This window comes from Hyperolius riggenbachi, chromosome 8 (assembly GCF_040937935.1).
Source record: "Hyperolius riggenbachi isolate aHypRig1 chromosome 8, aHypRig1.pri, whole genome shotgun sequence".
Taxonomy (NCBI): domain Eukaryota; kingdom Metazoa; phylum Chordata; class Amphibia; order Anura; family Hyperoliidae; genus Hyperolius; species Hyperolius riggenbachi.
In genome coordinates this window covers 257,606,413-257,621,593 of record NC_090653.1, presented here as the reverse complement: position 1 = coordinate 257,621,593, position 15,181 = coordinate 257,606,413, and the positions used below count along the sequence as shown (strand labels likewise).

Here is a 15,181-nt window from a genome sequence, read left to right as displayed (position 1 = left end):
ATTATTGATTCGACCCATCGATCTGACGGGAAATTGCATGGTGTGTACCAGGCATTAGCCATCGGCGAATACAATTTCACAAATTACACTCTGGATTCTAATAACGGGGGCCTTAAATGGCGCTGAATCCAAGCATTTCTTATTTGCGGGGCTCTCTTTGCTAATCTCTGAGATGGTGTCTTTACAGCTGTGCTTGGAGTTTGTCCTTGTCACTCTAGTTGGGGACACAGGAGGGGGCCGGTCCCACTAGCTGTGGGCCAGAGGTTGAACGTCTGTAGGACCAGCTGCTGCAGGTGTTTACCAACCATCTCTCACATTTGTTTTTTTTGTTTTTTTCTAATTCTTCTTGAAGACCAGAGTCCTCCTCTCTCCTCCCTTGTCACCTCCCTTCTCCTCCCTTCTACACTGCTTTCCTTGCCTCTGACGTAAAACAAGGATTCTCTTCTCTATCTGCTGGGTGAAGGGGGGAGAGAGAGAGGGACAGACAGTAGAGCAGGAAAAAAAACAGGAGGTGGAGGGGCTGTGCATAGGAGAGATGGAGCAGAGAGGGAGGGAGGAAGCCAAATAGAGCAGTGGCAGCAGAGAGGAAAAACAGGCCAGAATTAAGCCTTCCTCATCTCCTCTTCTCCTTGTTTCTCCTTCCTGCAGGCTTCGGGAACATGTTTCAGGCTCTCTCCTCCTCGCCTTGGGGCTTGTTGCAGGCGCTGGAGGCCACCTGGAGTCCTCGCTGGAGAGAACTGGCCCAGACTTGTAGAGGAGCCTGAGTCTCCGGCAGACAGGTAGGAGGCTGGCTGGGGGACGAGCAGAAGAAGGGGGGACTTGTTTGGTGGTTAGGTTGGCGTGTGTTGCTGTGTGCCGTCCGATTCATTTGCTTTGCTTCTGTCCCTTGTGCCCTCCTTGTTTCCTCCCACTCTGGCTGCCTCTATCATGCAGTGTCCGTCTGCTTCTGCTCAACAACACACCATCTACTTGTTAAGCGACATGAGCGCGGGGGAGACCGAACAAGAGCGCAGAGTGGCGGGGGAGAAGGCTGCCGCTGCGGCGGCGCGGTGACCGGGGGGAAGCATGGAGTACGGCGACGCTCAGGTGAGACCATCGTGTGTTCCGCTGTGTGCTGTCAGCATCACCGCCAAAAGCAGCCTTCACTGTCTAGCCCTCAACTCTTCTTCCACCTCTGGAGGGTCTTTAAGGGGGGGACCTGTCATGTCCTGCTAGATTTACATAAATAACAGTAGGCACAACAACAAGGTACATTGGTGCTTTAAAAGTCCAATGTCGCAAAAAATTTTACAATTTGAAATACATACATATTAAGCGTTCATTTCTACCAGAGTAGAATACACTGTGAATTGTTTTATTTCTTATTTTGATGTCGCAGTACATCGTGAAAATGTGACAGATCTGTCAGATTTTGGGCTAGTCTACCTCCTCGTGGGGAATTCTCAGTTATTTCTTTATTTACAAAAGCACTAAGGTCTCTTTTCCATGGACAGTTGAACTGTGTGCTCAGCAAGCAGTTGCCAGGCAGCAGTGAGCAGTTACCAGGCAGCAGCGAGCAGCTGTGAGAGTTTGAGAGGCATTTCACCGCCTATCAACAGACCATGGAAAAGAGGCCTTACTGTGCAGCAGTTGCTCAGTTCAACTGCCAAAATGATGTGCCAATCAGTAGGGGTGCTTTTGTAAACAATGAGTATTCCCCAGGACGAGATGGACTAGTCCAAAACCGTTCAAATCTGTTGGCTATTTACTATCTACTGTAAGTGACAGCAGCATACTAAATTTATAGTGCATTGCACTCTGGGAGAAATGTACTGTATGTTTTAGATGTATGCATTTTAAGTTTTACAATTTTTCGCGATAGAGGCCCTTTAAAGTTGGTGAACCAATTTTAATTTTTTTTTAAGAATTGAAAAGTCAAAGTCCTGAGCCTAAAGAACAAGTTCAAGTTCAGACTTTTTGATACTCCTTTAAGTAAACATTATTTTAATTGAATTAAGCATTACAAATGTTATACAAAAGAAGAAAAAAAATAATTCTTGCAACGCTAAGGGCGTGCTCTCTTTTTTGTAGCGGTACATAGTTATGCCACCAACTGTCCTCAAACGAGCTCACAATCTTGTTCCTACCATAGTAATAATCTAATGTCCTATCATATTATTATTATGCATTTATACAGCACTGACATCTTCTGCAGCACATTACAGAGTACATAGTCATGTCACTGACTGTCCTCAAAGGAGCTCACAATCTAATCCTACCATAGTCATAGTCTAATGTCCTGCCATATTATTATTTTGCATTTATATAGCAGTGACATCTTCTGCAGCACATTACAGAGTACATAGTCATGTCGCCAACTGCCCTCAGAGGAGCTCACAATGTAGTTCCTACCATAGTAATAATCTAATGTCCTACCATATTGTCACTGACTGTCCTCAGAGGAACTCACAATTTACTCCCTACCATAGTCATATCCTAATGTCCTACCAGATAATGAATATGTATTTATCAGTGATGAGTGAAATGGTATTTACAGTATATAGCACTGACATCTTCTACAGCACTTTACAGAGTACATAGTCATGTCACTGACTGTCTTCAGAGGAGCTCACAATCTCATCCGTGCCACAGTCCTAGTCTAATGTCCTACCATATTATTATTATCATGTATTTATATAGCACTGACATCTTCTGCAGCACTTTACAGAGTACATAGTCATGTCACTGACTGTCTTCAGAGGAGCTCACAATCTCATCCCTGCCACAGTCCTAGACTAATGTCCTACCATATTATTATTATTACTATAAATTATTATTATTATTATTATTATTATTATTATGTATTTATATAGCACTGACATCTTCTGCAGCATTTTCACATTACTGTCATGAGCAGGGAGAGACAGTCAATTTATCAGAAGCTGTTTGAAGAGCTAGCATTGCTTGTGTATAGTGTACAGGCTTTTACTGAGGGAAGATAAATGTAAACATTAAGCAGCCAGGGGTCCTCACATCTCTTCAGAGAACCATAAGCAGTTAGTTATTATAGCTATATTGGAGGTCAAGGGGCAAAATGTTTCACTTATTCTATAATCTAGAATTGCCCTTCCTGCTTTAGCTTAGGAGACAGAATCGAGATATGATTGTTACCAGCAAACCCGAACCTTATAAATCTATCACCTGATCAAACTGATCACATCCCTGAATTCAAGGATGTTTATTCAGAAGGCAGTATGTGCCTTCCCCACCAGCCTCCCTCGCAGCATATCAGATTCTCAAGAACTACAGGTGCCCCATAGGTCCATCTCACTTTCATGTTACATGCCTTCTGTACCTCTCACTGTCATAGTGCCCTCTAGTGTCTGGTGGTCTCTCCCTCCTCACCCGTTTTCTCCCCCTCACCAATCTCATAGTCTTCTGTCCCACAGAGATGGACCCTTCCGGTACGCTCTGGCAGTTTCTCCTGCAGCTGTTGGAGGAGCAGAGTCATCGTCACCTCATCTCCTGGACCTCCAACGATGGCGAGTTCAAGCTCTTGGACGCAGAGGAGGTAGCTCGGCTCTGGGGCCTGCGGAAGAACAAGACCAACATGAACTACGACAAGCTGAGCCGAGCTTTGAGATACTACTATGATAAGGTGAGGAGGAGCTGGGGGGAAAAGTGTGTGTGTACGGGATACGGGATTACTGCATCCATTTGCCTTTTAGTTTTGGAAAGCTTGTAGGAGGACTGAAATAGTGATAGTCATGTCTAGGAATCAGAATTACATTTATTCGCCAAGTACGCCAATTGTGTTCCCGGCTAGGGTGCCGCTGGAGGGCAGGCCTGGCAGGGAGGCTAGAGTTCAGCAGCATTACTGCCTGGGGGAAGAAGGTGCTCCTGTGCCGGGGAATGGGGAGGGGGGGGGATCCGTAATGGCAATCCGGTGGGAATAGCTTGAAGAAGCGTCTGCCCGGATGGGAGGTGTCCTGCGAAATCTTGATAGCTCTCGTCTCTTCATTCTGGTCGATTGGAGGATATCTAACAGTGGCAGGGAGACACCAATGATCTTTTCAGATCCGTTAATAACTCTTTGGAGTTTGTACTTGTCACTGGCATACCAGGCAATGACCGAGGATGGATTCGGTGGTAGCGGTATCAAAGCTTGTCTACAGTCCTCGTGGCATTCCAAACATTTTTTTGTTAGCACAAGAAGAATAGTTTCTGCTGTCCCTTCTTTTGAATTTTGGTGGTACTCTGCCCCATCTTAGGTCTCTAGTTATGGTTGTGCCAAGGAACCGAACATATGGTACCCTGGAGACCTCACACTCATCAATGTGGACTGGGTGGAGGGGAGTTTCCTGAAGTCCACAATCAGTTCAACAGTCTTTGCCTGGTTAAAGAGGCACTATGGCGGAAAATTGTAAAATTTAAAATACGTGCAAACATATACAAATAAGAAGTACGTTTTTTCCAGAGTAAAATGAGCCATAAATTACTTTTCTCCTATGTTGCTGTCACTTATAGTAGGTAGTAGAAATATGACAGAAGCGACAGGTTTTGGACTAGTCCATCTCTTCATATGGGATTCTCAGGGATTAATTTATTTTCAAAAGCACTTAGTGAATGGCAGTTGCTCTGTCCAACTGCCAAAAAACTGTGTAGCAAACAGGGAAGCTGGCCAACATAATTGTTTAAATCCTTTTTAGGGAATGTCTTTATAAAGAATAAAAGCCTTGCTGAGAATCCCCTATGGAGAGATGGACTAGTCCAAAACCTGTCACTTCTGTCAGATTTCAACTACCTACTGTAAGTGATAGCAGCATAGGAGAAAAGTAATTTATGTCTCATTTTACTCTGGAAAAAACGTACTTCTTATTTGTGTATGTTTGCACATATTTAAAATTTTAAAATTTTTCACCTTAGTGCCCCTTTTAGGACAAGCCATGGAGAAGCATGTGATTTGTTTGATCAGCTGATAGGTTTGCAAAGCTCTGATTTGCTGTGATGGCTTCTTGCTTTAGCACATGATCATGACTAGCAAATCAGAGACTTACATATCCATCACCTGGCCAAACTGATCACATGTTTCTACATGAGTTTCTCCTAGACATGACCATCACTAGACGGCAAGCCTTTGTTCGGTATGCCTATGAAGATTCCCATTGTTCCAGGACACCGACAACATACAAACAGTGGGAAACCAATTTGATTCTACCCCAAATGTAGACATGGTGCCTTCTGCTTGTTCTTCCGTTTCTGTCTGAGTTAAAATAAATGGGAGTGCAAGAAAATTAAATGCCAAACAAGGTGCTATGCAATTTTCTTGTGAGTTCCCCTTTTTTTTCTGTACTAAATGGTTGAAAAAACATACAAACACCAATGATCACACAAACATTGTGTCAAAATGCACAGTAAAAAACGTTACTGTAAATAGAAAAATCTCTAACAGTGTTTTTGCAATTGTAATTACAGGGGAACACGACCCCCAAAGCCTGATACAGACATCCAATCTTGATTGGCCAATGACTGGCCCATTTTACAACCACCATGTCGTATGAGGGCCAACCAACAGATTTTGAATACTATGTACAGATTGTGTACATAAACTCTAAAACGACATGGAGGTAGTAAAATTGGTCAGTGATTGTCCATTCAATATTGGATGTGTGTAGGAGGCTTTAGACTGTTAACAGACAGATGGAGCTTCTGTAGTCAGTCTTGTCTCTGCAGCCATAAACCTAAGGTGACATATAACTTTGGTGGTGTCCTTGAAAGATAAGAAACACGTGTGCGATTTTTTCCGGCACCGAAATTTCAGTGGGTGGAGTTTTAAGCCCGGTACACACCTCCAAATTTGATTGGCCAATTTTACCACCTCCATGTGGTATGAAGGCCAACAGATTTCGAATACTATGAGCAGGTTGTGTAGGTAAACTCTCATAGATGGTGGTAGTAAAATTGGTCAGTAATTGGCCAATCAAAATTGAAGGTGTGTATAAGGCTTTAGATCTTGATAAGAAGCCCTTGGTTTTTTTCTCATTTTCCCAATCTCTAGTGTTAAAAAATGCTGCTAATTTTGATCCTCTCATCAATGGGCTTTGAGCAGTCTTTGACCAGTCAATGACAATTCCTGACTGTCTTTAAAGAGACTCTGTAACAAAATTTTCATCCTTATTTCTTCTATCCTATACGTTCCTATGCCTGTTCTAATGTGGTCCGGATTACTGCAGCCTTTCCTAGTTGCACAGTGCCTGTGTTATCTCTGTTATATGATCTAATCTTCTTTCAACAGTCGGCTCTGTCGGGCTCAGGCACTCAGGCTGGAATCTGCAGCCCTGCTTGTGATAGGATAGCAGCTATACACACCCTCTCCAGGCCCCCTGCAAGCTCTGTATGAGTCACACACTGACCTACTTTCAGCCTATCACATGCTATGCCTTTTGTTTGTAAACACTGCATAAAACTTGGAATTACAAGCCAGGATTGCAGCAGGGAGTGGCAGAAACAGCACAGAGGGGCCCAGGAGAACATAATGAATAGAATGGTATGCTTTTTATTGTAAGAATTTTAGAGTACAGATTCTCTTTAATACTGTTCTTCACTCCTCAGAATATTATCAAGAAAGTCAGTGGGCAGAAGTTCGTGTACAAGTTTGTGTGCTATCCGGATCCTGGAGCGGGGGAGGCCTCGAAGGATGACGGGAAGTGCAGGGAGTCGGTGACTGAACTGGCCCAGACCCCTAAACCCGGAGATTGCTCCCCCTACGTCCCCAAGCTGGCCAGAAGCAGCCCCAAGACTAGCCGCAACGAATACATGAGATCCGGCCTCTACTCCACCTTCACCATCCAATCCCTGCAGGCCCCGCCCAGCACACAGCCCAGGAGTAGCAAATTGGAAGCCCTGCCTACTGCTGAAGCTCCTCCCCTCCAAGAGGAGAGGAGTCAGAGCATTGACATTTCTCAGTATGAGTCTATGGATCAGAGCGATACAGACCTCTCGCTGGAAGTCAATATCCACAGCTCCAAAGAACTGCAACTACATGTAACATTTATAGTTTTTTATAACTTGCTATTCATGTTCTGTTTATACTTTTAGGCAGCATGCGCACTAGACTTTTTGACGTGCGTTTTTCAGCATGAAAGTTTGCATTAGAACTTAGCACCAATGCAAATGAATGGGCTTGTTGACATCTAAAGGTGGCCATACACCAGGTGACTTGGCAGCCGATCGACCATCGATTTGATTATTATAATCGGAATTGGATGAAAATCGGTGCCGCCAAGTGCATGCCCGACCGACAATGTGACCAATTTTAGACCGAAATTGGTCGCATATTTCGGTCAGACATGCTGCAAGATGTCAGGCCGTCGTGGATGGTCGGGTGCGCGGCAGTAATGGCAAGTGATATTGGGAAGAGCGATAAACGCAACGAACCCCCAGGCGCCGTTCACGCAATGTATAAATGTGTATGTAAGATCTGCATTTATACATTACCTGTCCCGTATTGCAGTGTCTGTCCGTCTTCCGAATCCTCGCTCTTCTGTCAGCCCCATACACGCTGCCGGCGCATAACACGTGTCACGTGACGCCATGCCAGCAGCGTGTATGGGGCTATGGAAGAGTGGAGGATTGACAAGGCGGACAGGCACTGCAGCACAGGACAGGTACATTACATACACATTTATACACTGGGGGAACAGCGGCCAGGCAGCAGATGCAGCGAGCTCGGCTGATTTCCAAAGAGATTTCAGCATGAAATTGATCGGAAATCGGCCTGCAGTGTATGGGCAGCCGACAGACCTCACTCTAATCAGATTCCATTAAAGAGAGATTTGTTTCTTGGTCGAATCTGCCCATCATCGACAGATGTATGGCTACCTTAAAGGGAAGGTCCAAGCAAAATAAAAAAATGAGTTTCACTTACCTGGGGCTTCTACCAGCCCCATGCAGCCATCCTGTGCCCTCGTAGTCACTCACTGCTGCTCCAGTCCCCCGCTGGCAGCTTGCCGACCTCGGAGGTCGGCGGGCCGCATTGCGTACATTTTTACGCATTCCCGCTAGTGCAGGAACATTAACACATAAATTTTTACGCGTTAGTGGTGCAATGCATACAAATTTACGCATTGAACCAGTAATGCGTAAAAATGTATGTGTTAATGTTCCTGCACTAGCGGGAATGCGTAAAAATGTATGCAATGCGGCCCGCCGACCTCCGAGGTCAGCAAGCTGCCAGCGGGGGACTGGAGCAGCAGTGAGTGACTACGAGGGCACAGGATGGCTGCATGGGGCTGGTAGAAGCCCCAGGTAAGTGAAACTCATTTTTTTATTTTGCTTGGACCTTCCCTTTAATTCGATTTTCACATGTATGAAAAAAGCTTGCAACCTGCAGCTTAAAGAGGAACTCCAACCTAAAAAACATACTGTCATTAAAGTGAACCTTAAGCAAGAATAAAATAATGAGTTTTACTCACCTGGGGCTTCTACCAGCCCCCTGCAGCAGTCCTGTGCCCTCGCAGCCACTCACTCATCCTCTGGTCCCCCGCTGCCAGCTAGTTTCGTTTTTGCCGACAGGCCCGTCAGGACTGGCCATGCGTACCTTTTTCTGCATTCCCGACTGTAATTAGCGCTATTGCGGGCCGCAACGTATACAAAAATATGCGTTGTCGCATATCTATGCGTGCGTAATGCGGCAACGCATATTTTTGTATGCGTTGCGGCCCGCAATAGCGCTAATTACAGTCGGGAATGCAGAAAAAGGTACGCATGGCCAGTCCTGACGGGCCTGTCGGCAAAAACGAAACTAACTGGCAGCGGGCGACCAGAGGATGAGTGAGTGGCAGCGAGGGCACAGGACTGCTGCAGGGGGCTGGTAGAAGCCCCAGGTGAGTAAAACTCATTTTTTTTCCTGGCTTAAGTGTCCCTTTAAGTTACATTAGTTATGTTAATTAAAATAGATAGGTAATATAATCTCTTACCCACACTGTTTTAAAAGAACAGGCAAATGTTTGATTTCATGATGGCAGCCATCTCTTTGGTTGAAAGGAGGTGACAGGGAGCATGAGACACAGTTCCAACTGTCCTGTGTCCTGAGCACCTCTCCCAGTTGCTAGGCAACGTGAATAACAACATAGTAAATCCCATCATGCTTTGCACAGCATCAGGGAAAAGAAGCCCCAGCTTTTTTTCTTTGGTGAGGGGAGCTTAGCTAAAAATGCAGCTAAAAATGATTCTTTGGCAAGAAAAACAAAGTTCTGATGCTGTGAAACTGTTAAAGAAACGCCAAGCCTTTTCAGTTCTGCTGAGTAGATTTTCAGTCCGGAGGTTCACTTTAATTTGGCACACCGCAATGCCTTGTGAACGGTTACTAGCTACTGCGGCAAAACGTGCGTAGCGTCTGAAAATGGATGTGTGAAAATACATGCATGTTTGTACACACATCCAATCTTGATTGGCCAATGACTGGCCAATTTTACCACCTCTATACAATATGAGGGCCAACAGATTTTGAATATAATGAACAGGTTGTGTTGGGAAGTTATAATTCTACATGGAAGTGATATAATTTTCCATTTGTTGGCTGATGAAAATTGGATGTGTGAAGCAAGCTTAATGGTCAACCTTTTTAGGTGGTTAACCCACCTTGACCAAACCAGGGAAGCTCACCGGATGCAATCACGAGTAATCACCAGTAATAACTTGTGATTCAAATGAGATTTAATTGGTGCAGGTGTGCAGTGGGGATACAAGGGGTTATTTACCCATAATTCAACCATCCGCCCTGCGTTCCAAAGAGCTTGCACGCAGGGCGGACGGCAGAATTATGGGTAAATAACCCCTTGTATCCAGGGACGGATCTAGAACAAATTGCGCCTGGGGCAAGGTCAGGTTTTGGCGCCTAAACTGCCTTTCCCTATCCAGTTTTGGCACCTTTTTTAAGAATTCAACAAACTGCGCTTGGGGCAAGAGACCCGCTCGCCCCCCCTAGATCCGTCCCTGCTTGTATCCCTGACGCACACCTGCACCAATTAACCCTCATTTGAATCACTAGTAACGACTCATGATTGCATCCGGTGAGCATCCGTGGACCAAACCAACAATGATGCAAGAATATGGAACTTCATAGTCCCTCTGTGACCCTACAGTTGACCTCAAATCAATCTTTATGGTATTATTGTACCTGCACTTTAAGTGGTCCTCAAGGCAATAGTATAAGGATCTGTTTTATTTCCCCAATATGCAGTCCACCAGATGATAGCTGACATATTTATAGAGTTATCCGCGCTTACTTGAAAAACACCACAATAAATATCCTCCCCTTGATTCATTGCACACATTGATACATTCAAATGGTACTTCTCTCGGGTAGCAAGGCTTCTCTTTCTGTCTCCTCCCCTTTCTCAGCTCCACTGGCGATCAGTCAGAGAAGGAGGGAATTTGGATGTTGCTCAGGTAGCATGGCTTCTATTTCTGTCTCCTCCCCCTCCTCAGTTCCACTGGCGATCAGCCAGAGAAGGAGGGAATAGGGATGTTGCTCGGGTAGCAAGGCTTCTCTTTCTGTCTCCTCCCCCTCCTCAGCTCCACTGGCGATCAGCCAGAGAAGGAGGGAATAGGGATGTTGCTCGGGTAGCAAGGCTTCTCTTACTGTCTCCTCCCCCTCCTCAGCTCCACTGGCGATCAGCCAGAGAAGGAGGGAATAGGGATGTTGCAGGAGAAGCTTTAAGCAGCTGTATTATTCACATTGTGGTGATGGGTGCAATGGTGCCTCACTGGGGGGAAGGCTTTCACAACTGATCCCTCTCCAATTTTATAGTAAGGGCTACAAAGCATAACAAACATGGCACGGATGCAAACAGGTACAAAATTTCAAACAAAATGTACTCAAAATATACTCAAGTATAGCAACTTCTTTATGAAATGTCAAAGATTGTTGCACCTGAACAGATGTCATTTTTACTTTGTCAGAAAATACCAACGTTCATTACTATAAGCCTTGGAAAGTGGGAATAATAATGTCATACAAAAGTAAAAATACTAAATGTAATAACTTGCTGTGGGTTAATGCTGTTACATTTGTTTCCCTCGACTCATACTCAAATCAATAATTGTTCCCATTTCTTTGTGTGTGTGTGTGTGTGGGGGGGGGGGGGGGGGGGTAAAAGTTTGGGGGTCGGCCTATACTCGGGTCGGCTTATATATATATATCCCTATTAGTTCAGGTGTACTTCAAGACAGGATTTGAGGCAGAGATAAAGTCACATGGAACAGAGAAGTTAACAATACCAATATTCTACTAGTTAATTCTGACAGTAAAATATCGGTTACCTTTATTTTATTATGACTTATGGGGCCCATACATGGTACAATTTTTTTATGTGTTTTTTTATTTTTAGGTGAGCATGGGTGTCACTTGTTCTTTAACTACCCCCCTCACCTAACCCTAAAGACACCCCCCCAACCGCCTAACCCTATCTGCTGATAATTTCTGTGGCAATGTTCGTCATGGCAATTAGCTGTATTTGCCTAAATTACCACTAATAGGCGCTAATCTTGGCTATTATGCTTTGAATTTTTGTAGAACTATTGTGTGGACGGCCTAGATTTCCCCTTTAATATTGTACATTTTATCCCCCTCAGATCACAGTGGATCCCCCAACCCCTGATATCAAACTGGAGGACCCCCTTGAAGACGCATGGGATGAGGTTGAAGACCTTACCCTAACACTAGCCTTTCTATCAATGCCTAACACTGACCAATCCACCGGGCGGTGCGCTGCCTAACCCTAAAACCCCCTGGTGCTGCCTAACTCTTAGGACCGCTTTGGGGCTGCCTAACCCTTAAACACCTCCCACCATGCTTAACATTAACTTATCCCTTGCCTAACCCTAACCCACCTCCACCGCCTAATCCTATCTGCTGATATTTTCTGCGGCAAAGTTCGTCACTGCAATTAGTGGCAACTATTAGCGGTCATTTCAGCTGTGGCCAGGGCCACTCCCTATGCTTCTGGTGCCTAAATTACCGCTAATAGCCACTAATCTTAGCTATTAACATTGCCACCTGTGGCGGTACCATTTACACCTGTTCTGATCAGAAGTGCAACTTAATGAGGTGTCACAGGTGTTTTTTTTTTTTTTGCATGTCTGCAGATATGAGAAGTTAAATAACTATGCTTTGAATTTTTGAAGATCTTTCGAGTGGGCAGCCTAGATTTCCCCTTTGATGTTGTATGTTTTATCCCCCCCCCCCCCAGGTCACAGTAGACCCCCCAACCCCTGACATCAAAGTGGAGGACCCCCTTGAAGACACTGGGGATGAGGTTGAAGACCTGTCGGAGCCTCAGGTCTTCCTGGCCTCTCTCCCCGAGATCAAGACGACCAGTGAGGATCAGCCGCTGGCCCAGGAGATCCTGGTGGTGATCAACTCTCCGGAGAAGGAGGACGGGAAAGCCAAGGAGGACTATCTGGAGGAAGTGAAGAAGGAGGAGGAGAACCTGCCACTGGCCTCAGGGCAGGAAGGACATCCCATGAAAGGGAAGAAGCCAAAAGACCTGGAAATCCCCTTCTCCACTGTGATCGGGCAGGAGAAGATGAACGCTGCTGTGAACTCCTTGCTGGCCCCTGGGAGCGCCTCATCTGTCATCACCTCTCATTCGCTGGTAAGAGAACACATTGTCTACTGCGGATTATAGTCAGGCAGGACTGTCGGTGGTTTCCTAGGGTGGGAATACAGGAGGGGGCTCGTCATCCCTCCACTGTGGGACTTAAAGAGGCGTACGTTAAAAAGGGGCGCTGGGAAAAAAGGGTGCGGGGTTTTAAACAATAAGCATGGATAACGTTTAAAAATGTATTGTACTGTATTTCGTTTAAAATTAATGTTTTATAAAGTTATAAATCATTAAATAATGTGCATTAAATCGGCAATTGTAAAAACGTTAATCTTTCGTTTAACTAGTGAAACGTATAATAACGTTTAAAAAAAAATTACTAAGTAACCCTCCCTGTACCTACCCCTAACCCCTAGACCCCCCTGTTGATGTCTAAACCTAAGACCCCCCCTGTTGGTGCCTAAGTAACCCTCCCTTAACCTACCCCTAACCCCTAGACCCCCCTGTTAGTGCCTAAACCTAAGACCCCCCTGTTAGTGCCTAAACCTAAGACCCCCCTGTTGGTGCCTAAACCTAAGACCCTCCTGTTGGTGCCTAAAGCTAAGACCCCCTGTTGGTGCCTAAACCTAAGACCCCCCTGTTGGTGCCTAAACCTAAGACCCCCTGTTGGCGCCTAAACCTAAGACCCCCCTGTTGGTGCCTAAACCTAAGACCTCCCTGTTGGTGCCTAAACCTAAGACCCCCCTGTTGGTGCCTAAACCTAAGACCCCCCTGTTGGTGCCTAAACCTAAGACCCCCCTGTTGGTGCCTAAACCTAAGACCCCCCTGTTGGTGCCTAAACCTAAGACCCCCCTGTTAGTGCCTAAACCTAAGACCCCCCTGTTGGTGCCTAAACCTAAGACCCCCCTGTTGGTGCCTAAACCTAAGACCCCCCTGTTAGTGCCTAAACCTAAGACCCCCCTGTTGGTGCCTAAACCTAAGACCCTCCTTAGTGCTCACTGTATTGTGTGTAGAATAATGTTTTAAAAACAGTAAGGGATAAAATATATTACAATTTACATTACGTACTGATCGCTTTGTTTCGTGAATAATAATGTTTTACAAACAGTAAGGGATAACATTTAAAATAATGTTTTATTGAAATAAGAAACGTAAATCATCACAAGCAGTTATAAAACATGAAAAATCTTCGGGCGCCGTTGGAAAACGTTATTATTCTCGGGCGCCCTTTTTTCCTGTTCGGCGCCCAGTAAACGATAATTATTATAGGAGTGAATGGCGGCGCCCGATTTGTCCACTAGCCTCCTGCGCCCTTTTTTACTGTTACCCTTAAAGAGGCCCTGTAGTGACATAAAGTAGAATGTAGCAAGTTATTATACTGAAATGTATCAGAAATCATCCAGAGGCAGATGGGTTGGCAACAGATCTCTCCAATGGCGTATCTACAGACCTCGGGGATCCCAACGTGGAATTTGGACCTGAGCCACCCCCCAAATTAAATAATGTGCTCCCTCCCACCCCAGTATGGTAGCCAGATAGGTCCCCCTCCCCAGTATGGTAGCTAGATATGTCCCTCTCCCTCACTCCCCCCCCCCCACCCCAGTATGGTAGCTAGATGTCCCCCCCCCCTCCCACCCCAGTATGGTAGCTAGATGTGCCCCCCTTCCTCACCCCCCACCACCCCAGTATGGTAGCTAGATGTGTCCCCTCCCACCCCAGTATGGTAGCTAGATGTGCCCCCCTTCCTCACCCCCCTCACCCCAGTATGGTAGCTAGATGTGTCCCCTCCCACCCCAGTATGGTAGCTAGATGTGCCCCCCCTCCTCACCCCCCCACCCCAGTATGGTAGCTAGATGTGTCCCCTCCCACCCCAGTATGGTAGCTAGATGTGCCCCCCCTCCTCACCCCCCCACCCCAGTATGGTATCTAGATGTGCCCCCCCTGACCCCCTCCCTCACCCACCCCACTCCTGTATAGCAAGCCAGGTATAGGTGCCCCCAGTATAGGTAGCCAGGTGTAGGTGCCTCAAGTATAGGTAGCCAGGTATAGGTGCCCCAAGTATAGGTAGCCAGGTATAGACGCCCTCAGTATAGGTAGCCAAGTATAGGTGCCCCTAGTATAGGTAGCCAGGCATGGGTATCCCCAGTATAGGTAGCCACGTATAGGTGCCACGAGGTGGGAGGAGGTGGATGATCCTGCAGGGTGGAGGGCGACATCACTCCTCCCTCTCCTTGGGTGTCCCAATGTCCAGCCCTGATAAAGGTATGTTAAGTGAGATGGTAATTATTTCAAGCTATTGCAATTTTTCACTCAGTTGCAGCAGCAGTGCAGTTGCATTGGATTGGTCAATTTTTAAGCTGCATATATTTGCATGCTGTGTGCATCAACTCAGGAGTATTAGCATCTGGCTAAACATCCCTAAAAATATATCCAAGTAATGCACCTAAAACAATTATTACGATTTTCAGTGAGAAACTTTGATTTAATTAACACAAAGAATGATTTAGATGATATGCTCTTGGAGTCAATTTGGTTCATTTATTACAACATAAAACTCGCTCCCCATCTGCTTTTATTGTGATACCTCTATTTAA

At 45.7% G+C, this 15,181-nt stretch overlaps 1 protein-coding gene across 5 annotated transcripts in view; it reads left to right on the top strand.

Moving 5' to 3' along the window:
- The first annotated feature begins 468 nt into the window (after positions 1 to 468).
- ELK1 (ETS transcription factor ELK1) overlaps positions 469 to 15,181 on the top strand; it is a 41,362-nt gene continuing 26,649 nt past the window's right edge. For 2 of the 5 annotated variants that reach the window (XR_011023421.1, XM_068249848.1), the window contains exons 1-5: positions 1,023 to 1,086; positions 3,429 to 3,637; positions 6,592 to 7,023; positions 11,617 to 11,682; positions 12,234 to 12,638. Coding sequence is in view for 4 of the 5 variants with exons in the window: in XM_068249848.1 (XP_068105949.1) it covers positions 3,431 to 3,637; positions 6,592 to 7,023; positions 11,617 to 11,682; positions 12,234 to 12,638 (1,110 nt within the window). In the remaining variant the exon portion in view is untranslated. Of the gene's footprint in view, positions 780 to 1,022; positions 1,087 to 3,428; positions 3,638 to 4,701; positions 4,789 to 6,591; positions 7,024 to 11,616; positions 11,683 to 12,233; positions 12,639 to 15,181 lie in introns of those variants that run through there. The other 3 variants (XM_068249849.1, XM_068249850.1, XM_068249851.1) reach the window with 3 other exon arrangements.